General features: G+C 45.8%; 1 protein-coding gene across 5 annotated transcripts in view; it reads right to left on the bottom strand.

The window, feature by feature from the left end:
* LOC125633423 (uncharacterized) overlaps positions 1 to 24,824 on the bottom strand; it is a 63,116-nt gene that overhangs the window by 2,945 nt on the left and 35,347 nt on the right. The window contains exons 1-8 of one of the 5 annotated variants that reach the window (XM_048842691.2): positions 18,099 to 18,269; positions 12,008 to 12,214; positions 7,954 to 8,054; positions 6,217 to 6,322; positions 5,059 to 5,203; positions 3,554 to 3,667; positions 2,782 to 2,926; positions 181 to 329 (exon numbers count right to left, since the gene is read on the bottom strand). In XM_048842691.2, the coding sequence (XP_048698648.1) occupies positions 181 to 329; positions 2,782 to 2,926; positions 3,554 to 3,667; positions 5,059 to 5,203; positions 6,217 to 6,322 (659 nt within the window). In that variant the 5' untranslated portion in view covers positions 7,954 to 8,054; positions 12,008 to 12,214; positions 18,099 to 18,269. Of the gene's footprint in view, positions 1 to 180; positions 3,668 to 5,058; positions 5,204 to 6,216; positions 6,323 to 7,953; positions 8,055 to 12,007; positions 12,215 to 18,098; positions 18,297 to 24,824 lie in introns of those variants that run through there. The other 4 variants (XR_012667865.1, XR_012667864.1, XR_012667866.1 and 1 more) reach the window with 4 other exon arrangements.

Here is a 24,824-nt window from a genome sequence, read left to right as displayed (position 1 = left end):
ACTTGTGTTCAGTCACTGAAAAAGCTGATAAGGCCCCTTCTCCTACATGGTCCAGCAAATATCTAATCATAGTGTCTGAGAGTGATCCTGATGCTACTCACTATGAGTCAAGAAGTGAGCAGGATCCAGATGGCCGGAGATTTTTTTAGGGACAAACGAGAGCCTATCAGTGTCACCTACCATATTACCAGTTCAAAGGTAAGGATGGCCAGAGAGGTTGCAGTTGCAATCTTATTAGATACGTTCCCACTGAAGATCAGCACCACGGCAAAATTCAGCAGAGCGGCAATTGTGGTCCATGTCGCGTACAGTGCAATCCCATTTTGCACCTGTCATGTAGAATAATGATACACTGAGGGATGATGAGAAATAAACATTCTGTACACCTCCACACCTGCCACCCCTCCATGCCCCAATGGGTGGTTAAACTGGCACTGGTATGGCACATTGGGGTAGGTGCAGGATGCAGGAAGCCCCACTTAATAGGTACACTCCTAGCTTCACAGTGGCTCCATCAGCATTCTTGCAGAGAGGGGTTTATGGGAAGAAGTAAGGCTGGTGGCTTCACACCTATGCAGATCTTCAGCCATACCCCTCCAGGGAGGGGATGTAATGCCCAGTGGCCAAGGCAGGTGAAGGGGCAGTCCAAAGCAGTAGGCAAGTGTGCACAGTGGTTGGGTAGCCAGCAGGTCAATCCATATCAGAGACTGTCCAGGTCAACAGTCAGAGTTCTACAGGGATCAGCCAGAAGCTCCAATGGAAGGGGCCAGGTCAGTGGGGGCAAGGCGGTAAGGTAGGGACAGGCAAGGCGGTCTCAGCAGCAGGTAACAGGGTGTTGCTCAGACAGCTTCCTCTTCCTGTTGGGGCCTTTATATAGTCCAAGTACCCATGGAGACTGCTGCCTGTCCAGCTACTTAGGCCATGGTGTGGCCATGGCTGCTGTGGGTCTGTAGGCCTTCAGCTCCAAAGCTATTGGTCAGGGGCTGCAGCTAAGGATGCTGCCTCAGGACTTTGTGGACCTGGGTTCAGTACTGGGCCCTGATATGGTAGTGCGCCAGCTTCAGGGTTGGTTGTATAGAGGCTGCACTACCCCTCCACAGCCTGGGTTGATGGAGTCCATCCCTTACTAATAGGTGCAGTTCTCCACCCTCACCCTTCATTGTGCCTGGGTTTGTAAATTCAGGCTTGTTCCATGGAGTGAAATTTGGGCCATAAAGAGCACTACGTAATTCCTAATGAACCTTTTGTAACCACTGAGCCAAATGGATTCATCGTCTTGAGTGTCGGTGTGATGCCGATAGTTCCAAATGCTGAACTCAGAGTTGACTCGCTGTCTGTGCCTGTATATGGATCACGCGTCCTGGGATCTGACTATAACAAGTGGTGGGGAGACAGGCTGGGGCAGGAACGCGTATCTGGGGTAGGTCAGGACTATGATCTGAAGAGCCTCATCTTTACAGACTGCCTGCTGCTGAGAAATCCTCCCTGGTCTCAGACTTGCATTCTCACCCAACCCACTTTTCCACTGCATGTTCCCGGTTAGGAATCAAGCAATCAGAGGGGAGGGTCAGGGAGGACATTTCAGTCAGGGGAGGGGTTACAGCAGACCAGACAGCTAGGGGGTGTAGGGTTTCTCGGCGGTGGGGGATGCGGGGAGGAGGGTAAGGAGGGGAGGTAGCAGGTATGGAGCTCTTTTCTGCTGTGGGGAGATGGAGGGAGGGAGGATCACATGTGGCTGAAGATATTCAACATCATTGCCTCTGTGCAATGTACTGAGCACAAACAGCCAATGTTCTAAACCAGTGGTTCTCCAACTTTTATTTTTTGCAGACCACTTGAAAATTGCTGAGGGTCTCGGCGGACCACTTAATGCTCTTTCCGAATGGTGTTTGTACCATTAGCTAACTATTGTAAAGCGCTTTGGATAAAAGTGCTATATATAAAAAAAGTTATAATAATTAATGTTTTTTTGTTCTACAAATAAAAGCACACAACACCTATATTAATATCAGTAGTCTTACCTTTCTAATGCAATGGATGTGCGCTCTCTCCCCCGCCACGGCAGCCCCCGAGTTGGGGCTGGGAAGAAGGGGGGTCTCTCCCTCTATCCCCCACCGCAGCAGCCCCCAAGCTGGGGCTGGAACGGAGGGGGGGTCTCTCCTCCACCACAGCAGCTGCAGAGCTGAGGCTGGGAAGTGAGGGGGGGGGTCTCTCCCCAGCAACCGCAGACCTGGACTTGGCGAAAGTCGCCTCTTGCTCTCGCCATCGTAGCCCTGCGTGTCCCAAATTCCCCCCCTCCCCTCTTCTCACCCCACCTTAGAGGGAACTATCTACGGACCACCTGAATGGAGCTCGCGGACCACTGGTGGTCCACGGACCACTGTTTGAGAATCTTTGTTCTAAAGGTTGGGGGATCAATCCCTTTCATCCAGAGCGTGGAACAAAAGGAAAAGGCAGAAGAAAAGTTTCCACTCCAGCTATACATTCTTAATAATGGTCTAATGGATTAAGGACTATCTGGGGGCAATCTGGACTGTCAGTCTATACGTGAAGCATCGTGAAACAGATGAGGGGCTTATCTTCCTCCTGTTGACTCCTATGCTGTCAACAGATGAGGAACTGAGATACAAGGGAAGCCTGAAGATATGTGCAAGGGGTGTGAGTTAACACTGGGGTAGGAATCATAACGACATTGTGCATCTGAACTTCGCCACCTTTAACCCTGCATGAACGTGGGTTGTGTAGCTTTCCTATAAATAACAGTGCTCACACACAGCATACCAGAATTCGGATGAGCCACAGATCTGCTTTGTGAGACTTTAGGAACCAAACGGCATGGATATGCAAGGATCGGTGTGAAATGAAGAGACCAACGTAACAGGTAAAAGGGAGGACTGCCAGGAGAACCAGGGCTGAAATGAGATACCTCGGGGGAAAACACATGTGATACAGTATTTTAGCTAAATTGTATTACATATCAGCGCAATGGATCCCTCACCTTATAGCCTTACTCTTGGACTCATAATGACCCTTAACAGAGCTAATCATTACGTGTAGCCTTTACTTAACCTATAGCTGTTTTACTTTGTTATACAATTCATGCTCGTATTTAGCAACTGCATTCCTCTGACAGCCAATGACAATATGACTGCAGTGCTGCACCCGTGAAATGACTATGATAATAAAAATAACCAAAAGCCACAAAATTAACTGGCTTAATGAAGAGTGGTACAAGATGACTGATCCTAGCTTCCTGCTTATATTGACAGTATGCAGGAATGGCAAGTTGGAAGAGATTTTAGATTTAGATATCACAGATCCAACTCATGGGCCAAAAGCAAACATTACACAAAACAAACATGATATAAAGGCTTCCTTTTGTCTAGTCCAAGTGTATTAAGACATAAAGCCTGGTTCCCTGGCCTAGGCAGTTTTACACCAATGTGACTCAGTTTACTTCGCAGGGGTCACACAGGGGTGAAAATGGTGTAATGCAGCAGTGAATCAGGCCCAAGGAGCGGATTGCAAAAATCCTCTCTTCACAGTCACTTACTCTCGGTCCCACAGAAACAGCCATCCAACATTAATGGCGTTGTTCAGTATCCACACCAGATAGAACGATATTGGCAGTAAATCTGGCTCTGTGTAGACCCATCCAAGTTCATTCCTGCCAATGAAAAGCAGGCATCTGGAGAAAGCAGTACTGACTATCAGGAAGATCAAGCATTGCAGGTCTGATTCTCCTCCCACTTACAGTGGATTGGCACTGGCTGAAGCCCATTGACGTGAAGGAAGTACTTTCTGTTTTACACTGGTGTCAGTGAGATCTGGCCTCGTGGCTTTACAAAGCATGCTTTCCATTTAATTCATTCATAATATCCCATGATATGTCACTGTGTGCTATGCACACCAACTACATCGAGATTATGCAATATATACTAGTGGTTGTGTGTCTGCTGATGGTTAACCTCAGTGTCCTAGACTCATTTAGTATTCAGGCCTACTGCATCCTTGGCCTCTCCACTGAGACTGGGAAAACCCTGTGCAGAGGTTGGTGTCAGTAATGGCAACATGTTGTGAGCTGCATACCTGTCTAGCTAGGGTTGAGCACACCAGCTCATTTCACATATGTCGTTGCATTGCTACCAGTAACGTTTTTGGCTCCCAGCACAGTCTGGAACTGCAGAGCTGAGCGATTCATTCTCATTTACAGTATGGCCCTATTCTACCACTGTCAGCAGAAAGGGGCTGCCATGAGAATCAGGCCAATCAAGTTTTGTTACATGATTTCCCCACAGATCTTTGCTAGTCCATTTAGCCTGGCTATTTCTTGCCCACTCAAAAAGCTCCCCAGGGGCCAGTGTATATAGTAAACGCAGATCTCAGTGTCTGCAGACTCTTATACCGTGAGTGTTGTGGAAACGACACTGTGGCTCTTCTCCACCACTTCCTACATCAGTGTAACACCACTGATTTCAATGGATTTGCTCCTGATTTACACCACCATGAGAATCAGGCTCTGTGTGTTCTGGTAAAGCAGCATCACAGTGTATCATTTCCCAGCACTCCAGCTGAGTAATATGGTGCACTGGTGCCAATCTCTGACCATGGTAATCCTGCTGCCCCCTTAGTGGGAAAGGCAGTGGTACTAAAATAGCTGTGTATCACAGAGACAGTTAGGGGCAAGGGATCATCACAGATGGATCACCCCATCTTCATTCAAATCCCACCTCTGACCTCACTCTTTCCACCATGCCCACAAGCAGCAAGTCAAGGCTAATACTGAGACATACATAAAAACAATCGTAGCCAGTCCCTCCCCTGGACTGCCCAGTGTCTCCTGGGTGTCCATCTTGTCTAGGTTGCAAGCACTTTGGGGCAGGTCCTGTCTGTATCTTATGCCTTGCACAGGGCCATGCACATACAAATAATAAATATTCACATGGGACCAGAAAACAGAAGGCAAAAAACTGACAAAGATCCTCAACTCAGGGTCAGCTCAGCTATGGTAGTATGTGACGGAGACTCCTGCATTCAAATACTATGGAGAAAAAATACCTTCTGCAGATTCCTGACAGTGCATAACCCAGCCACGCAAACTGCCAGGCATAGATGACATTCCAGATGAGGAAGGCCCAGCCAGCTGGTGTGAAGTCGGTGTTGTACTTGTTTGAGATGTTTCCAACAGTATTTAGGAATACACCTGGAGCAATGAAGGTTATTGCAGGAAAACATGTTACTGCACACAAGTAATGGAAAGAGCCCACAATTCTCCACGCCCTCTCTCAGGCTTTACTCATTGCATCAGCATACATCTGTGAGAGCTGATTGGACTCTCTTGTCAAAATGATTCCTGTGTTGTAATGGGGTTGTCTTTGCAGAATCACTGAATATGTGATGATCCTCGCTTATGAAGGCCAGGTGTGACTTTGAGCAAGTTATATAAAGAGAACAGAATTACAGCTACACAGAACCAGAAAAGCCAGTCAGGCTTGAAAGACAAAGCTGGGAGTGAGCCGTGATATGCAGAGCTGACAAACTCTGTTGGAGTTGGGAATTGGCGGCACTGATCTTTATAAACAGGCAGCAGTAACAGAAGAAGCTCATCCTTTCTTGCTGCCAAGTCACTGGGTCCAGGTGCTGTATAGCCCTCACTTGTGGGAGGGTGAGAGGGGGCTTTCCTTGTACACCTCTCACATAGAGCTTGACCCAAAGCCCCCTGAAGTCAAAGGAAACTAAACCAGGCGGAACTGCCCCCAGCAGTGGGAAGAAATCAGAGGCTGTTCCCTCCCTATTCCTCTGGGGAGCTCATGGCATCCCAAAGGGGACAGGGAGGAGGCAGGGTATGTCACCACCCCCTACACACCAGCCAGTGTAGTTGACAGGATGGAGGGATAGGAGGTTGTACCCTATAGCCCATCAAGGGGCCTAGTAGTAGGGAGTATGCTGACTCTTTGAACCTGGGAAATGCCCCCCAGTATGCTCTGGGGGAAAGGCAGCTCTAGGGCCATCTCTTACTATGGGGAAAAGACTGGGAAACAGCAGAGGGTAAAACGGTGACAGAGTGGGACAGGCAAAGCATGAGAATCTCTACCATTAGGTGCCTGACTAATAAAACTACTGAATTGGAGGAGCTCAGGCTTCAAAACGCAAGCAGTCGTGTGTTCTGGGAGCGAGAGGCACCTAGTCAAATCAGAAACATCTGATAGTGTTTACCTTTGAATGCCCCTGAACCGGCTCCAGCATTGAGCCCCACCATGGCTGTGTAAGTGGCCAGTGCCAGAAGCATTACGAAAATCTTCAGTTTGTTGTGTGTAAACATCTGTCGGACAGAAAAGGAAAATCAGAACAGAAGGAAGCCAAGCAGAGTTTAATCCCCTCATTCTTAGATTGTTGAAGGCGGCCCAGCCTCCTGCGGGGCTGGTGTAACATCGTCCAAAAATGGGCTATACATGCTTGTAGATGGTGAAGTAAGTGGCTGTAACTCGCAGCAATTCCGTGGGTATGGAAGACAAATGTAACGTATCCCAGGTTGCTATTCAGGGGGAGGGTGGGCACAAGTACTCCCATTACGTCAGTGGGACTACTCAGAGTGAAGGACTGGACACCAAGTGAATGGAGAAACAGAGCAGGAGACGTAGTAAGGGCAGCACATTCAGCAGACTAAAAAATTCAAATGGACCATCCGAGTGTGGTCAGAGCACCAGCATCCTTGACAGCATGGACCCATTTACTTAGAGGAGCAATAGAGGAAGGACATTACAGATTAGAAATGCCCAGAGACATATTGTGAGTGTGTTTATGGACGAAACAACTAGCAAACATCTGCAAATCTGTCTTCTTTACATCACAATCACATTTATACTGGATCAGGCAAACCTGCCATTTTCCCTGCTTTTTTCTAGGTTTTTACACTACTTCAGTCTTCTACTCCAGCTTCACACCAGTTCCTTCAAAGTGTAGCTTTTTCATGTTCATCTACTGACTTTAAAATCTCTAAGTCTATGAGTCTTTAATCCTACAAAGTAATCTTTTATTTTCACCATGGTATTACCTCTCCATCTATTGGCTAGAAATAAGATTTAAACTGCTTTAACAGCTCCTGGGTATTTTATAGATTTTAAAACCTATACATCAATTTTTAAAGGAGGCATTTGAAAATATAACTGACGTTTTCTCAAATAATATCTTTTAGGCAAGTATTTTGACATCTAGGGAAAATGTTATGGCATCTATCAAAGTAAACTTCCATACTTCGGGCATATGATTTTTTTTATTCGAGTTTTCTGCATCAAATAAATGGCAGCACAGCAATTCCTTCTATACTGGATAGAAATAAAAAGTGAACGGTTCTGAGTTGATAAGGGTTAAATTAGTGAATTCCAGGTCACACATGAATGGATAATTTTAGAGTCCTGTCCTTTGTTCCTGGATTTAACTACACCCAAATGCACCATCGGGAAGTGGGAGGGGAAACTTGCTTTTTCTCTGTTCGGTCCAAGTGAGTTTTTTTCTTATGTGTTTCTTTTGGATTGTTTTATTGTCAATTTATTTCAATTAAAATCCTAGATTTCAAATGTAGGGGAGATCATTTAAATAAAAGACGAAGATTCTGATCTGGATAATACCAGCATAAATCTGTTATTGAGATTCCCTCAACTTTACTGAAGATATTCTGGATTTACAATGGTGTAACAGAGACCAAAATCCAGCATGAGCTCTCTTTATTAGCATATTTGGAATAGGCCTTTGATTAGAGAGTACTGGGGAAATAAGTATTTGCTTGTGGAAATCTGGGAGGGAAAATATTTATGCCTTAATGACATTTTCACAAGTCACCTTTCTCCTATTGCCTCCCTTTGATTCACTGTTGACAATAAAGGTTTTCATTATTTTCCTAGCTGCAATTATAGGTCATTTATGTTGTTTAGAAGATTTAGAAATATTACTCACAGTGTTCCTCCCAATGCTGATTTCTGGGACGTCTTTCAGCTGTGCTTCTGCTACTTTCCAAGCTGGAGTCTCACTCTGCCTCTAGGAATTGTGCCTTCAGGCTTATGTACAGAAGGATTTATACAAAGTTAGGAAGATCAACAGCATGTCCTCCTTAGAAAGCTAGTGGTTATTGAATGGACTCTTTGTTTTGCACATTCTTTATTGTAGCCTCTGATTGGCTGAAGCATCTTGAAAGCAAAGCTTATACAACAGAACTGTGGTTACTTAACTCAGACCTGTTATATCACCCAGAGTCCTGCTGCCCATCTCGAAACTTGCTGATAGGGAAAATGACTAGTAAAGCGCATATTTGTAGACTTCCTCTTATTTAATATTTTGCTGTCCCTATGATATATGAATCTAATGCTCTGTAATTCAGTGGAAAAAAGACACTAACACACTATTATAACTAAAGAGGATGATACCGTATGTCAGACAGCTCCATGTGTTATGTAAAGTGGAGGGGTTACTCCAAAACAGCATAGATCCCAGCACCATTTTAAAAACAGCTGCTTCTTTTTTTAATTTAACCAAAAAATCTGGCTTTTAACGATCACATTCATCTTCGCTGTCACCCCTGCATTTCTGTTGCTATAAAAGTACTGGATGGAACATAGTGTTCCTGCTGGAAAAAGAGATGGCTTGCCAGATCCCTCCCTTTTTCAAGCAGGAACCATTGAGAGTGGTTTTTGTTTTATGGACTTATTAGCCAAAAAGAATAAAACTAGGGCATTTAAATAGACTTTCTGAGTGACTCCCTGCAGGCTAAACTGTACTGTTGCAGCACAGAAGATGGTTAAGGAGTGGTGCTGAGTAGAGCTGGTCAAAGATTTTCAAACAAAATGCTTTTTATCGGAAAATGTCGATATTTTCCAACAGAAACTGTTCGTGAGAACCCAAACTGGCCACCTTCGAACATTTTTGAAAAACATTTTTGAAAAAGCCAAAAGCCTAGAAATTGTCAAAATGTCCCGTTTTGACAGTTTACAAAGGAAAAGTTTCATTTTTCAATTCAAAACAACTTTTCATTTTGAAATTTTAATCAATTTAGACCCCAAAAAGTTTTAAAAGATTTTAAAATGTAAAAATCTAAATGAAACATTTCAAAATGATCCAAATAACACATTTGCATTGACCCAAATGGATTTTTTTTTCAGATTATTGGTTTGTGAACATTTTTCAAGATTTTGACTTTTCATCCTGTTTCGAAGGGGGGGGGGGCAGAATTGAAATCTTGAACTCTCTCATGGGACAAGGAAACCATTTGCCACCCATCTCTAGTGCCGAGCCTCACCACGCCAGCGTTAGTGTCCCTGATGGAATGCTTCCCACAACTCCCAGCTGTGAAGAGGCTGCACACCTGCCACTGCATCCCATATGGGAAGCAACTTACGACACCCTGTGTGACCAGCCAGCTTCGCTGTTGGGTGTGTAAGGGGGTGGAGGCATGGCCTTGCCTCCTGTCTCCTCCCTGCCCTTCTTTGGGGTTTCCTGTGAGCTGAGAGGAATATGTCCCTCTGAGAGGAGGGACTGGATTCAGCGTAGTCCTTGTACAAGCCACCAGGGCAGAATTCCTTATGCGCTCCCCCATACTGTCCACCCAACTAAGAGCCAGCCAGATTTGGTCCTGATTAAATACTACAGACCTAATTCTAGCATCCTTTCTCATGGTGAGTCAGGGTGGCAGAATCAGACCCTATATGATTCGGAGAACTCCCATGGAGCTCATCAATTCTATAGGAGAAAAAAGCATTACGGAAATAAAGATCTGGGAAAATTCAGAGAAACAGCTGGATTTTGGTGAGACTCAGAGTAATTAGAATGAGAAAACAATCAGACAATCCGAATACTTAGCACTGGGAAAGCTCTTGACTTCTTCAACCCCAACATACAAATATTTCTTCTTACCCACTAGGTTTAAGCATGATTTGTTAGTGCAGGACATATCAGTGAAGGAGAGTTGGCATCCTCCAGGTCATTTGCTTATAATCTCTGTGGATCTTATATCCTCTCAATAATACAGTGTGAAACTAACCAGATCCAGTAAAATCCACTGATTATTTGTGGCTAGGTGCTGCTTTCCCCTTATGCATTGGGGAAGGTGTGGTGTCTTCTTTCCCATGTACAGCCTGTGTAAGGGTCAGGCAGAATGGCAGTGCCCAATGCTTTCGGAAGGGCAGGGAGAGCTGCTTCAGGGTGCCCGCAGTTCTCTAAAGGAAACAGGCAGGAGGTTGAGGGACATGGCTCCACCCTTCCCACAACTGGCCAGCGGAGTTAATTGGCAGGGAGGGCAGGCAGCAAGCTATACCCACAAAGGGTGCAGTAGCAGGCATGTAGGCTCAGGAGTCTCCAGAGGAGGCATGGCTCTGTGCTGGCTCATATCTTATCCTTAACTGCAGGAACTAGAGACCACAATGACTTTGGTGACACCTGTCATACCCAGAACATTGGCAAAATGCACCTCCCGAGCTGTGGCACGATACAACATTCTCTGGTGACATCGGTGCGACTCTCGGACAGCACAGGAGCATGATGCAGCCCCACAGAAGCTGGAGTGCAAGGTAAGAGGTACATCCGGATTTCTGTTCAGCCATCACTCCCATATACACTGGGACCAGCAGTAACAACTCGTCAGGCTCTATGTGCCAAGCTAGCCTGAGCGCCCCACTGCCCTGAAATTAATCTCTTGATGCCCGAATTCTGATTCTTCTGACCTGAATTCCAGCGTTGGCAATACCACATGCAAGCACTGCCATGGAGTTCGATTTGCAACCTACACGGGGAGGAACTGGAGAGCTTTATAGCTAGAGATCTCCCGGGAAAGAGTTTGCACTGGGGGCTGACTCCACCCTTCCCCAGTATAAATATGCTCAGTTGCCGCTGTACATAATATGCTAAAAATACGCTTCTTGGGGAGGGATTTTGTTTTCAGTGACTTTATAGAAGCCACAAATGCTACCAATGACAGCTCACTCCAGCCAGACACCAACTGTGAGCGTGAGGAGGATTTTTTCTCTCCAGGAAGGAGACGAGAGTACTCTATTTGGTTCTATGTCTTTGCATTTATTTATATATACATATTTGTTTGGTTATACATCTGGAGCACTGTATAATTTAAACGCACCTGGTCCCAATCAGCCAGCTATCCACCACTCCAGCCAAACCAAACCAAACCAAACGGACAAAGAAAACAGAATAAAAAAAGGACATGGGGCTGAAAAAGGAAGAGAGAGAGAGCTGATGCGAAAATCAGGTCCATGCGCCAAGTCCTGAATGCAGACACTGGAGGAGGGGACTTTGGCAGACATACTACAGAAGGGGTGCCAGGGACAGGATCCCTTAACTGAGCAGGCACTGTCCCTGCCTTGCCCCAGCTTGTACCTCAGGACAACTTGACCAATTGCAACAGCCTGAAGGACTTTGTGGAGAGGCAATTTGGTACCTTAGGACTTGATCATTGAGGACTATAAGCAAAGCCTTGAACTAAATTCATTTGTGGCCTAATGTAGCGGTTCTCAAACTTTAGCAACCCAAGGACCCCCATTTTGATTGAAAATTTTTCGCGGACCCCAAGCCCCCCGCTCAGCCCCAGACCCCAGCCCCACGCCACCCTTCTCCCAAGGCCCCACCCCCACCCCACTTCTTCCCACCCTCTCTTCACACCTGTCTCTCCTCTTCCCCGCCTCTTTCCACCCCGTCCCCCAAGCGTGCTCCACCCCCACTCTTCTCCCTCCCTCCCAGCGCCTTCTGCACACCGCTGAACAGCTGTTCCCTGGTGTGCAGGAGGCACTGGGAGGGAGGGGGAGGAGTTGAGGGTGGGAGGGGGAGCAGTTGATCAGAGCGGCCTGCGGACCCCATGAAGTACCCTCATGGACCCCCGGGGGTCTGAGGACTCCAGTTTGAGAAACCCTGGCCTAATGGATACCCCTGCTGAGTGACCTTGAGCAAGTTACTTCCCCGCTCTGTGTCTTGGTTTCTCCAACTATAAAATGGAGATAATAATAATACTGACCTGCTTTTGTAAAGTGCTTTGATGAAAAGAGCTGTATTACTGTTGCCAGTGCAAATCACTGAGGGTAGGGATTGGTGACTGTCTCCTTCCTACGAAGGGTAGCTGCTCTCTGCAACTGGTGAAGCTTCCCGGCGAAAATCAAGTATAAACTCCAAGTAGGCATGAAGGACAATGACGTGATAGCCATATGAATGACAGGGGTGAGATCTGCATTAGGAAGCAAAAGACAGAGAAGTCTAAGATTGCTGTGGCCTTGGTGACTGTAGTGGGGCAGTTACCCCACTCCTGGGGGGAAAGGTAGGCTGATTGAGGAAGTGGCCACAGCTGGCCCGGATATAAGGGCTAAGGGAGGAGCTGGGTCAGTCTCACTCCAGCCTTGGAGTGGGAAAGGCCTAGCTGCCTGGGAGCATAGGGTACCTGAAGTAGAGCAGTGCTGGGGAAGGGCAAGAGAAGCTGGGGAGCTCTGGCCTGGCAATTCCCCAGGCTGAGGCCTTGTTTAAGGCCTAAGCAGGTACTGGGGCTGCAGAGGTGCAGCCCGGGGATAGGCAAAGGCAGCTGGTCCAACCCCCTTGCCAATGATGAGTGGCCATTACACACTTCAATTTGCCCCAGAGAAAGGGGAGAGTTAGATGATGACTGGCAGTAGCCACTGAAGCAAGGTGGGCATAGGGGGAGGGGGTTCCCCTGGGTGGGGAGACCCAGGGTGTGGGGGTACTGCAGTGGGCAGAACCCCAAGGAAAAGGGGCACGAGGGGCTGGGAGGGACACAGGGGCCTGAGGCAGGAGAGACACCGGCCAGCAGGAGGAACTCCAAGTGTTGGAATTGAGCTGATTCCCGGATGACTAGCAGGAGGCACCGTGGCCATGAGTGCTCAACTGTGAGTGCTTGTGACCTTGAGGTTCCAACCCACTTCACAACTGGTAGCCTTACCCTCTGAATACTGGAGGGCGAGGGGGAATGCAAACCACAAGTCCCTCCAAGTACTTTCCCTGACCTGTTGTTATCATCTCGCTTGCATCTATAGACACAGCTGTATCTAACACAAGCCAAAATGGCTGCCCAGCAATCCTGCAATGGTTGCATGAGATGGAATTTTAAAATGCCGAGCATCTAGCGCTGTGGAGGAGTGTTATATAAATGGAAATGAATGAATGGTAATAAACATTATCCCTAGCAAACTTTGCAAGATCAGGAATTAGTTTGTAACACCTTTGGGGCATGGACCTTAGCTTAATAGCAGTTACCATTTATTAATTATCATTATTATTATTATGATGGTAGTGCCCCAACCAAGATCAGGGACCCATTGTGTTAGGCACTGTACATACACTGAGGGTATGTCTACACTGCAATTGGGAGGCGCAACTGCAATACATGGAGGCATATCCAAGGTCGCTTTGATCAAACTAGCTTGTTAAAAGCATTACAGTGTAGCCATGGCAGCCCGGGCTAGCTACCTGAGTACAGTCCTGCCCAGGAACCTAGGTGCACATGCTGGTGGCTAGCCCATGCTGCTGCCTATGCCACTGCAGCTACACGGCAATTTTTAGTGAGCTACCTTGGGTATGCCTACATGCGCTGCCCTGATTGCAGTGTAGTCATACCCGTACTGAGCTCTTTCAAAGAGCTCACAATCTAAATAGACAAAGGCCAGGAGGCAAAACAGAGTCTGTGAGAAGTGAAGTGACTTGCCTGAGGTCTCCTAGCAGGTTACTGGAAAAGTCAGTACTGACTCCAGTCTGTGTTGCCTTTACCAATAGCTATCCATAAGGAACCTAGCACATTGTCTGAGCTGTAATAAACCCCACTTTTTAGTAGCCATCTTGGGTGGCTATGACCTGGCAACTGAGACTGAGGAAAGTCTCTGTAGGCCATTGTCAAGCTCCTGAGCCCTTTAGTCTCCTAGTCCTGTTTACCTCTCCAAATAAAAATCGAGTGAGTCCCTGTAATATTGTCACATTTGTGACAAAGAATAACATGCTAAATGCACAGAAACTTGCTCTGGCCTTTTCTGATTTAAAAATTCCCTCCAGATGCTTTAGATCAGGACATCCTTAGAGCGGCAACAGAAAGTCAGTGACCTCACTGGAAATCATTTTCAGTACAACTTTGGAAATGTTGAGAACTCCATATACTAATCCTCTAGCAACAGCTCGACATCTTAATCCTGCACTGGGCTAATCTGGGTGCCTTCAGTGCCATGGATTAACATCTTTGCACTGCCGCATGGGAGGGGATTTGAGTTGGTGCACTGGCAAGGGCAGCAAGCCAAGAGTATCTGGGTTATAGAGCCCGTTTGTCTGGTTTTCAAGGCAAGAGCATCTGCCTTTTATTGTGCGAGACAGGGATCTGTCCATCTTTTGGCAGCTCTGACTCTGGGAATAAATTTTTTTGGGGGGAAAGACTAATAAATTAATGAGATTGCAATGCCTAGTTTACCTCAACAGACTTTGAAGCAGTTGCCTTGATAAAACTCATTGACTGATCCCTATCAAATCTTTTGCTTGAGCTCTGGATTAAAAGAGGCTGATTTGAATGTCTAAGTAAATCAAAACTCTTCCATTCCTTGTCTCTCTCTCCCTGTAAAAACAACAGTGCTTTGCCAACCACTAGGCTGAACATCATGAGAGGCAAACAATTGAAAAAACATTTCACATATGTTCTCATTTACTGGTTGTCTGTTGGTAAATTAGTCCTGTTCCAGCCAATAAGGGAGAACTTGTCCTATCAGTGATGGCAGCATTGAGGAACATGAGTACAGCAGCTGGTAGTTGGAAGTTTGACATGCAGTATATATAAATGTGTTTTTCATCCTAATAAAAACTACATAAAAACTTCTGGATTAAAGGAAGATTAAGATTACTAAATCAAGTGCTCAAAAGTCAAAAATGCTACAATTAAGGCTGCCTGTGCAACCTTAATTCAGCTGCCTTATGTGTATGCATTATGATACAGTCTTTAACTGAATGCTATTTTTTGAAAGAACCCCTTCCTCACTCAGTGCAAAGGATGGACAGCGCTCACTAAAGAGGTAGCTATTTAATATTTCTTTTAATCCTCATCATTCAGAGTGTGGCCCCAGGTCTACTTAACATACACCAGCCAAACCCTGCTCTGAATACAGAATTATTAATTTCCTTGTGGGTTTTCTACAGTGCTCATCACTATGGCATCTGAGTGCTTCACAGACATTAATTTATTTCCACAACACCCCTGTGAGGTGAGAATATTATCCCCATTTCAAAGATGGGGAACTGAGGCACAGAGAGCTTTAACTATTAAGTTTCCACTAATTGTGGGTGCCCAACTTGAGATGCCTAGGGCCTAATTTTTCAGGCTATTTAGTATTTGTACAGTACTTTATATGTTCTGAGTACAGCTCCCAGGGATGTAACTTGAAGTGGTGAGTGCTCAGCACTCCTGCAAACCTGGCACTAGGTATCTCAAATTGGCAATTGAGAAAATGAGAAACAAGCAGTGGCCATCTGTGAACATTTTGGTTTAAGTGACTTTCTCTCACGGGAACAGAATTAAGTTTGAACAGTCAACCCTAATTCCAGCATCTCCTAAGTTCTGAATGCTTGACTTTGCAACATTAGTGTTTTCTTAATATGGGTTTGGGGTTTTGGTGGGAAGAGGGGGTTAAATGTAATTGCCTAAGTTTAAAAAAACCCTGAAAAAATAGAAATTCCACCATGTTGAAGGCTATTGACTCCTACATGGATCATCAGTAGGGTTGGAACCTTTAGATCCACAGCACAAATCTCTACTACTTGAGCTACTGGTAGCAGTAATAGGTTGTTATCCTCTCTGTGGATCAGCTAAGACAAGGGGATGACACACATTTTGCCAGTGGGGTTCACAGCTCTTCACAGACAATAGAGGCATGATGAGACTCAGGACTCCTGGGTTAAGTTCCAGATTCTGGAAGGCAGTGTTCTCTATTGGTTACAGATCCTTTTGCCCCACTCCTCCCTTTTTGGACCCCCTTCTGACCCTATTCCGCACCATGTCTCCCCCAGCCTTCTGTCCCACCCTTCTTTGCTTCTACCCCTTTGTTCCCATCCTACTGTCCCACACCCTGCAATCCCTGGCCCTTTCTGCTTAGATCAGATGGAATCTTCAGAGACTAATGGTCCCAGCCTCTAACAGTACATGCATGTGTGAACTGTGATTTTCACAGGCTTATAACTTGCTAAAATTATTGGGCAGATTTTCACAGAGACAGCAAAAGGCACATCCCTGGTACTACCAAATTTCAAGCCCTTACACCAAAGGATGGATGTACTAGAGCTTCTCAGTGAAATGGTTGTAAGAATACTTTAACAAAGGCAAAACAACATATTTCCCCCCAACCTTGTTCTCAGAAGTAGCTGAATCATTTGTGCTGTAACTTTTCAGAAAAATTCAGTCCAAGATACCTTTGGAGCATCTCAAACTGGCCCCCCAAAATTGAGACAACGAATCACTTTTGAACATTGCCTTTACAAAAGCCTTGAGGCCTTATTTTCAGAATGCAGAGCACCTGCTATGTCAGCTGAAGCCAGGGGTGGCACCGGTGTTCTGCATCTCTGACAATCTGATGTAAGTATCACTAGAAAGGTCAGTGACTACAATCCAGAGCAGTAATGCACGATTGTCTACAGAGGTTTAGAGAATTGATTGGGCAGTGTGTAAGAGAACGGTTGCGTGGAATGGCACAGTCGAGGATTCGGAGAAGTGCAAGGTGGAGAGGACTGAATATATAATCCAGGCCCCTTCCCTGCTGATGCAGAATCATTCCCTCTAGTGCAATTTTAAAGATTTCATGGACACAGAAAGACAAAGATAATTATTATTATTGCACCGTGGGCAACTTGCAGACTATGTGATTTGCCATTGTTTCACACAGATGTCCAGTGCTATGTGGCCCAAGAAAGCTCCTACACACTGTAGGCAATGAATAGCATACCCCCTTTGAATAGCTGCCACCACCACACAACTGGGAACGATGGAGAATCACAGCTAGCGCTGGCTGTGATAAAGGGATGACTGTAGCTTAATGACCACATCAGCTCTTTCTGTGAGATCAAACCTCTCCTTACCCCACTCCCCAAGAATGTGGCAATATGATATAGAAGTGTGGCTTTCTCCTGTTAAAGCCAGGGACTGTGCAGTTCACAGTATGATACAGCATATTCCTACTGGAAAGAAAAAATTGTGCATTCACTCTGCATAAGACTACTTTTCTTTTAGATGTTTGTGGACCATTTTAGCAACAACTGTCTTGTCTTTTCAACTAACCTGACCTATCCTTTGATGAGTGTAGGCTAAATTCTGCTCTTTGGTACAGTTAAGAACTGTAATACAGTACTGCTTGTAATGAAAACAAAAGAGTAAGGCCTAGATCCTTTATTCATTGTGATCAATGAAATATCTGCCATCTCTGGAATGATTTATACAGATGTAATCTGTACATCTCATTAGGGATTTCAATAGTTCTGAAAAAAGTGCAATCAGGGAAAGCTACCAAGCCAGACAAACACCCTCAAATCATGCAAGTGTCTTCCAAGGACAGGCTCCCATCTCATTTGGATGGATTTATGTGCAAGGAGACATGGCACAGAAATGACAAATGTTGGGTTTTTTGCAATACATCACGGAACAGAGCATGGAAGTATACAAGGAGGTTGCTGCTTTGACTGCAAGAAACCTCTGTAAACACAATCACTTTAAACAACTCTTAATATTCTTAACCATTTCGCTACTGGTTAATGTCCTTGGTAGAGTTCACTGGGAAAACTACATTGCATGGGGCTACAGCCTGTACCAGGTACATCTCACAATACTGACACCATCTTCTAATCCTAGCCTCCTCCAACACTACCTCAAAATAAAAGGAGGAGATTAATAAAATATTTTAAAAAACAAACAAAAACCCTACCCCCAGCAGAGTTTTGACCAGAAAAGAGAACAGCCAGAAACTCCAAGACCACCAGGGACTTCATTCTTGCTATTGATTTTACATGGAAGACACTCAGATACCATAGTGATGTATAAAACCCTCAGATAGATATATCAGAGCATTCTACTGCAAGCCATCGGTACAAACCTGTGCTGCCACTGTAGAGATGCCGGAGTTCAGCACCAGTAAAGAAGTGGTTACATTTTCCTGATGAAAAAGGCATTCATGCTATGCCTGGTGGTAGTGCTCTATGCAGCTACATGGGATGGAGAATTGGGTTTGAGTCACATATTCTCAGCCTCATGCTCCCTGTGTTTGCAGTACAGCAGAGACATCACACAGAGCCTGAGAGGGAAGCAGAAACAACTGTAGGTGCCAGTCAATTAAAAAAGAAAGTTAACAGGCTTGGGAGAGGAAACTCTCCCTGTGCTAGAAGGATGGAGGTTGCATCCCAGGGTCTCCTGGTTGGAGAACCTGGGGGATCTTCAGACCTTTCGCAGAGATATAGAGCTCCCAACCCAAAGACACAATTTATTATTGCAGTTAATAATATCATTTAAGTGTTCAGGAGATACCAATATGCAGACTGTGAAAGCGGTGACCCAAAAGTTCCCATCAACATCACTAACAAGAAAAACTGTCTAATTACGAATTTTTATTTGTGATGTTGGTGTAAATAATAGTCCCAGAAAACATGAGACACACTGACCTAAAAACAGCAGGCCTGACTCCAGATGGGAATCAGAAGTCCTCCGCAATCATGGATTTGCACTAGTGTGAGAACAAACCCAAGCACGGCAGTGGGCGAGTCCCATTCCTTTGGCGTGCTGTGGTTTGATGCATATTGATGTCTCCCTTTGTGCTCCTGTCTCTGTTAGAACACCAATTGATTTGTTCACGTAATACTGACCATGGAACTCTCCCCCAGGATAGTCCTGCCTATATTTACAACACCAAAAATTGGATAGCTGACAGCTCATGGGCCTGATCCTTCTCCCATTGATGGTAATGGCAACACTCCCATTGACAGTACACTTCCCACAGATTCTCAGGGGGATGATGCCAGGAAGAGCATCTCTGTCCCAACTCCTCCTAATTGCAGGGCAATGCACCCATAAAACCTAGTTGGTCCCAGCAATTACCCAACTGCACCCATAAACGATCACCTCTAATAATTTCCAGGCACAATTATCCAGTTGGGAGGTGCAAGATCAGTAATTTCTGGCACAGCTTACGTAACTATTTTTACACCCAACTTGTTTCAGAAACAGGTCACGGATTCTTCCAAACGCTGCAGCTTGTGTGGATTCAAAGCCTGCTGAAGATTTTGTCCACAATTCTTAGGCACACCCATCAATGCAGGGTTTTTGTCTTGACCCAGTCGTCCCTTTAAGCTAGTCACTAGGATGAGTTTGTTTCAGTCTCTGAAGAAAACATTCAGTCCTATCTAGTCCTGCCCATCCTGGACTTGTCAATCGTTTTCATGTCTCACTGGATAAACTAGGCCTAATTTTTCCACTGTGTGGCATGCTGTGTAGTCATTGAAACGATGCAGTGGGGGCCTTATGTAAAGCTATTGGCAAAAGCAAGCAGGGCCAGAGGCCAAGGTACTGGACTGGGAGTCAGGAGACCCGGATTCTATTCCTGGCTCTGCTGGTTGGTCAAGTCGCTTCCCTTCCTCTCGTTTATCTGTTTAGATATTAAGCTTTTGTGCAAAGAGGCTAACAAATGCCACAGACTCAGAACGCTGGCATTTCACAGCCCCCTGGCACTCATGTGACATAGGCACAGATGGCTACACAAAGGGCGAAGCAGTGAGAAATCCCACTCCCTATTTCCTTCTGGTTTGTTCTGCTGCTTCCAAATCATTCAGAAAGTTTCTTTCTGCGCCACATGACCCTTACTGATGCACACACAAAACCCTGCCTGGGCCAGAGTCACCATTGTTTACACCAGTGCAAGATGGGTGTAAAATGCAGCCAAGTCAGAACAGCAGTATTTTACTCCACCTTTGCACAAGGTGCAGGCCAGTGGAAAATCAGGCATCCTGACTTTTTCTAGCTACTGACTCCACACTATTAGTCTTCCTTCACTTCTTTCTCCTCATCCATCTCCTGTCACTTCACTTTTTTCGACATCCCTTCTCCTGGTCCCGTCTATGCTTCTCTTCGTTACTTAACACAGCTTTTAAGAGAGCACAGAAGCATGTTTCTCCTCCGTCACAAAACCAACAGCATACTATGCAACCTGAACAGTCATTCAAGGTCTGGCAAAATCAAGCTGGCCTCTTCATTTTAGGTCTTGAGCGTTACAAGAGTGTTGCACGTCTGTATACATATAGTTAGTTAATAGATGAGGCGCCAATAGGTGGTTCCCAAGAATAGAACCTGAGTTTTGTCAGGCCAATTAAAATTGCTTTGTCCTACGTATGGCTGTCTCCGTGCAGCTCTTCATGTCAGTTCTCACCACTGGGGGCATATCCTGCTATTCATATGTGTATGATTTCCATTTATATCTTTGGAATGACAGGTATGGCACTGCTGCATTCTGGGGATCACCTTCTTCAGGCCTGGTGGCTGGTGTATTTTGCTCTTCTAATGATCAGCCAGGAAAACTGTTTCACAGATATTGATTTCCTATCAAACACAACATTCAGAACGCTTACTTACAACTACCTTCTGTGCCATCATTGTCAACGCAACTAACATGCTCCCTCTTCCACTGTGAGCATACACTGGGCAAAGACTGCTGTGATGATCAGAGTGTCAGGAGAAAGGGACATCTACTGATGGTGCTAACGAGCATTATTACAGCCAGGAGTACAGCTGCCCTCTTGCTTTGAAAGACTCCCTGAGCTGTAGGGTGATGAGCAATCCCCAATGACAAGGTGCAATGAAAACTGATTCCGTTTATGAAAGAATTTTATTTTAATCTGATTTTTCTCAGTGAAATATGTGAAAGGAGACATGGTTGATGGTTCCTACCTGGGACTACCATTGTGATCACATCACAGGAGCAAGGCGACACAAGCTCACCTGAAGAGAGGTGTTGCTTGTTACTTCATTCCAGAACAGACCACTAACTCACCTCTACCTGCTGCACCAGCTGATGCTCCACCCAGGCTTGCAGAGAGCAAACTTTGCATCACAACTTCCTGAGCAAATCATAGCCTGTATCATCCCCTCCTGTGATCAAACCCAAGGAAGTGGCTCTGGGGGAGGACGTCTCAATGAGAATTCCCTCATGGAGAACCCTTCACATCATTCTGTCGGGGGGCCTTGCAACCCCCACCCATGGAAGAGGCCACAGGACCTGCCCCCAAACCTGGCAGATCCCCAGTAATCCATGAGAGACCAGCTCCATTGGAGTCACATTACTGGGGGCTCTCCCAACTGCAGCTCCTCCTGTAACCTGGTTGACGGGCTTCTGCTAAGAAGCTAGCACAGTTTAGGGTTGTATTATCTATCGGAGGAATCTCTGCAGGGCCAAAGGAGAATGATGTCCATCCGCTACCCCTCCCCAGCCTGCTCCTTCCCCAGCATGGACCCCAGACCCTTCATGGGTCCAGCAGAGGAGAGGGAAATGGTGCCACAAAGACAGCTGAGCAACCTTCCGGGTGGGAGGGGGAGATCCACATGGGGAGGATGCATTCAGTGGGGTTCCAGAGGAGGAACTTAGGGCAGTGTTCAGCCCACAGAGCTTTCGTGATGATGCATGAAAAGGAAAGAGGCTCTCAGAGCCCCCAGGCTGAGTGTGCCAGGCTGGCATTTGGGTCAACATGTTTTTCTTGCAGACTGATCACATCACTGAGAGATGAAAAACATGGACGCCCACTTTTACAGTCCTTTTTCAGAGAAAATCACCATGTCCAGGTTGTCCTCCTTAGCTGTCTATCTGCCAGTCAAGGGAACACTCACTCCCGATGGAGTTTGAGGAGGTATTGCTCATGCTTAATACCATGCTGACCTCACCTGTGTACTTCCCACCGCCTCCTCTTCCTCTGGACATGTGGCTCAGCCAGCGGGGAGAGAGCAGGCTGGCAGGTATATGCTATATTGCCATCAGGATTCACATAGGTTTCTGCAGCTGTGGATCCCAGCCAGGCCTGCACAGGCACCTAGGGCCAGGCAAGGTAGGGAAAGAGGCCGGTTGCAGAGCAAGAGGCACAAGGATGTTGCCAAGCTGTGGCCATAGGCTAGACCAGTAACTTTCCAGAAAGAGCATAGAAGAGAGAAGCACCCAACACTGCACACACAACAGAGTTACTAGGGTAACAGCAGCTGCAGGGGGAAGTGATGCAAGAGCAGCTAGATGGAAAAGGGTATGACAAATGCACCTACGCATTGGAGGAGAACAACAAGTTTATTGAAAGGGCAAATAATATAGAACACACGTCTCCCATGTCCCACACAACATGAGTTATTGGCTAACTAAAGGCTTGCTTGATGCCTCTGACCAGAGCCACACAGTGCTGTGGAGTGGAGCTCGTGCCGGTGGTGGGTCCCTGAAACAGGGGACAAGGTGCTCAGGGAGGCAGCCCTGGGGCTGGTGTTCCAAAAGGGGAACAGAGCTGGCTGGGACGGGGAAGCTGCTAGAAGCAGGATTACCAGAGACCCCTGGGAGGAGAGGTCTGGAAACCCTAGGACAAAGGATGAGCTGAGGAACTCTTTTTGTCTGTTCATGTTCTTATGTTTGGATAAGTAAGCTTGTTTAAAGGAGACTAGGGATGGCAGTGAGTGCTTGTTAAGCTGGGGAGAAGCCCTGCTGCGTCACATACGGTGGAGAATGTAGACATGTTGGTTGGCCCCTAATACAAGGAGACAGGGGCACTGGAACAAGGGAGGTGAGGGGGCCATGTCCCTCCCACTTTGTACCTGCCTTAAGGGTGAGTGACAGGGGCAGAGGAGGCGGAGAGCAGCAAGAGGGGTGCGGGGCCTCGGGGAGAAGGGGTGACGTGAGGGCAGGGCCTCGGGGGGAAGGGGTGGGGTGGGGCCTTAGAGGTAAAGGGGGGGCATGGTTTGGGCACCAGTGGCCCCCCCACTTTCAGGGACTTTCTGTCGCTCCTGCAAGGATCTTTGGTGCTCTGTGAAGAAGGGGAAAGCAGAGCAACCTGTGGCCATGAGGGGTGGTGGACATCATAATTACAGGAACATTACAATGAGGGTTTCTGGGTAGCTGCAGTGCACCTACCCTTGGCATGACTCCTTGTTATTACAGGGAGTTGGGCTCTATTATCAGGTCTGCCTGAGTTGCTGTACTTTCTTGGGCAAAGGACTTAATTAACTTCTCCTTTCTTCAGCTTTCCCATCTTTTAAACGGTGATAATGATACTTACCCACCTTTGTAAAGAGCTAATACTTAGTGATCTATAAATAAAAAGCTCTAAGTAGCAAACGTTGTTGTTTATAATACCCATGGTTCTCCCTGCATCTATAGATGTACCCCTATACTGGTAGCATTGTGTTTCATATATGAGACAGAAAAACAGGGACATAGGCATCTAAATACCTTTGAGGATCTGGGCCTAACTCCCTTTGGGGGAATTTATGGCCCAGATCCTCAAAGGGCCATAATTATTCTGCCATGTTATCCAACAGTACATTCACCAGGACATCACATTCAGCATGCTATTCACTTTATGTAGATTCTGTAAAGACTATTAGTATAGCAATGATAATTGAGGCCGCAAAGCAGATTTGTCACAATGTGCTAGTAATCAAAGGTATCACAAAAGACTCTATTTTTAACTAAGAGTCCTAGTAAATAATAATACAACGTTCAGCAACACACACTATTCTGATGCTGCAATAAATGATCAGATTCAATACCCAGACAGATAGGGCCAAATGTTCCAAAAGCACTAAGGGTCTTTTCTTTAATCTTTTCATTGTCTTCTGTGCTTATTGGATAAGGTCCAATGCAGCTAAAACAGTATCCTTTGTTAGCGTGGAGGAATTGCCCATTCAACAAAAATATGACCTGAAATTCAGCCCTGATCTAAGTAGAAGCAACTTCCATAGCTTTGATTTAAAGATATGAGAAACTCTTATGAGTTTCTACACAATTGGAATCTCCATAATTTTGTTTCAAGGAGATTACACTTTCTAAAGATGTCATCAATGGGATTTAAGAGTTTGGTTCAAAGAACTTTAAACTTTCCTAGACACACCCAGAGTAGTCGCCATAATCCACAAAAGAATAGCTTTCATTCAGGGAGGTTACAAACTCCATGAGTTCCGGTATATTCTGCATATTTGCAAAATGCATCAGCTATAGTTCTGGCTGAAGCAATGTATACGTTTTACAGACCGACGCGTGACACAATATGGGAAATCTGGGAGCCAAATGGCCGCCACTCAAGAAATACAGGCACTTGCAATGATAAAGCATTTAGTGTCGGCAGTGGGCTGTATAAGGCAGGGGAGTGTATTCCTTACAATATGCACAGGCCCATTCAACAGTCCTTGTAAATGCCATTGAAGTAAACATGGAGTTTACAAGGTCTGCAGGCATTGGCTATGAAATTTAGGAAATCAACATGTTGCCTATGGATCTGAAAACGTCTAAAAGTTATAATTTTGATACTGAGCACAGTGGGCCCCTCGTGACTTTTACAGGGTTGGTCTTGCGTACTTTGAAAGCTCTGCTGTGTTTATGACTATAGTTCAAAGACACACTCAAAAGAGATTATCAGTTCTACAAGACCAATATCTCCTGTTCAAGAAACATACAAGATCCACAGAGCGGGGGGAAAGTGACAAATAGATACCTAGCGAGTTCAAACAACAAATACTTTAAGGAAAATCCTGATGTGCTCATGGACATTCCATGAGCAGAAAAACATCCTGAATACTTTAAATAAACGTTGTGTGA

Source organism: Caretta caretta, chromosome 3 (genome assembly GCF_965140235.1).
Source record: "Caretta caretta isolate rCarCar2 chromosome 3, rCarCar1.hap1, whole genome shotgun sequence".
NCBI classification, from domain to species: domain Eukaryota; kingdom Metazoa; phylum Chordata; order Testudines; family Cheloniidae; genus Caretta; species Caretta caretta.
This window is presented reverse-complemented; position numbering and strand designations above follow the sequence as displayed.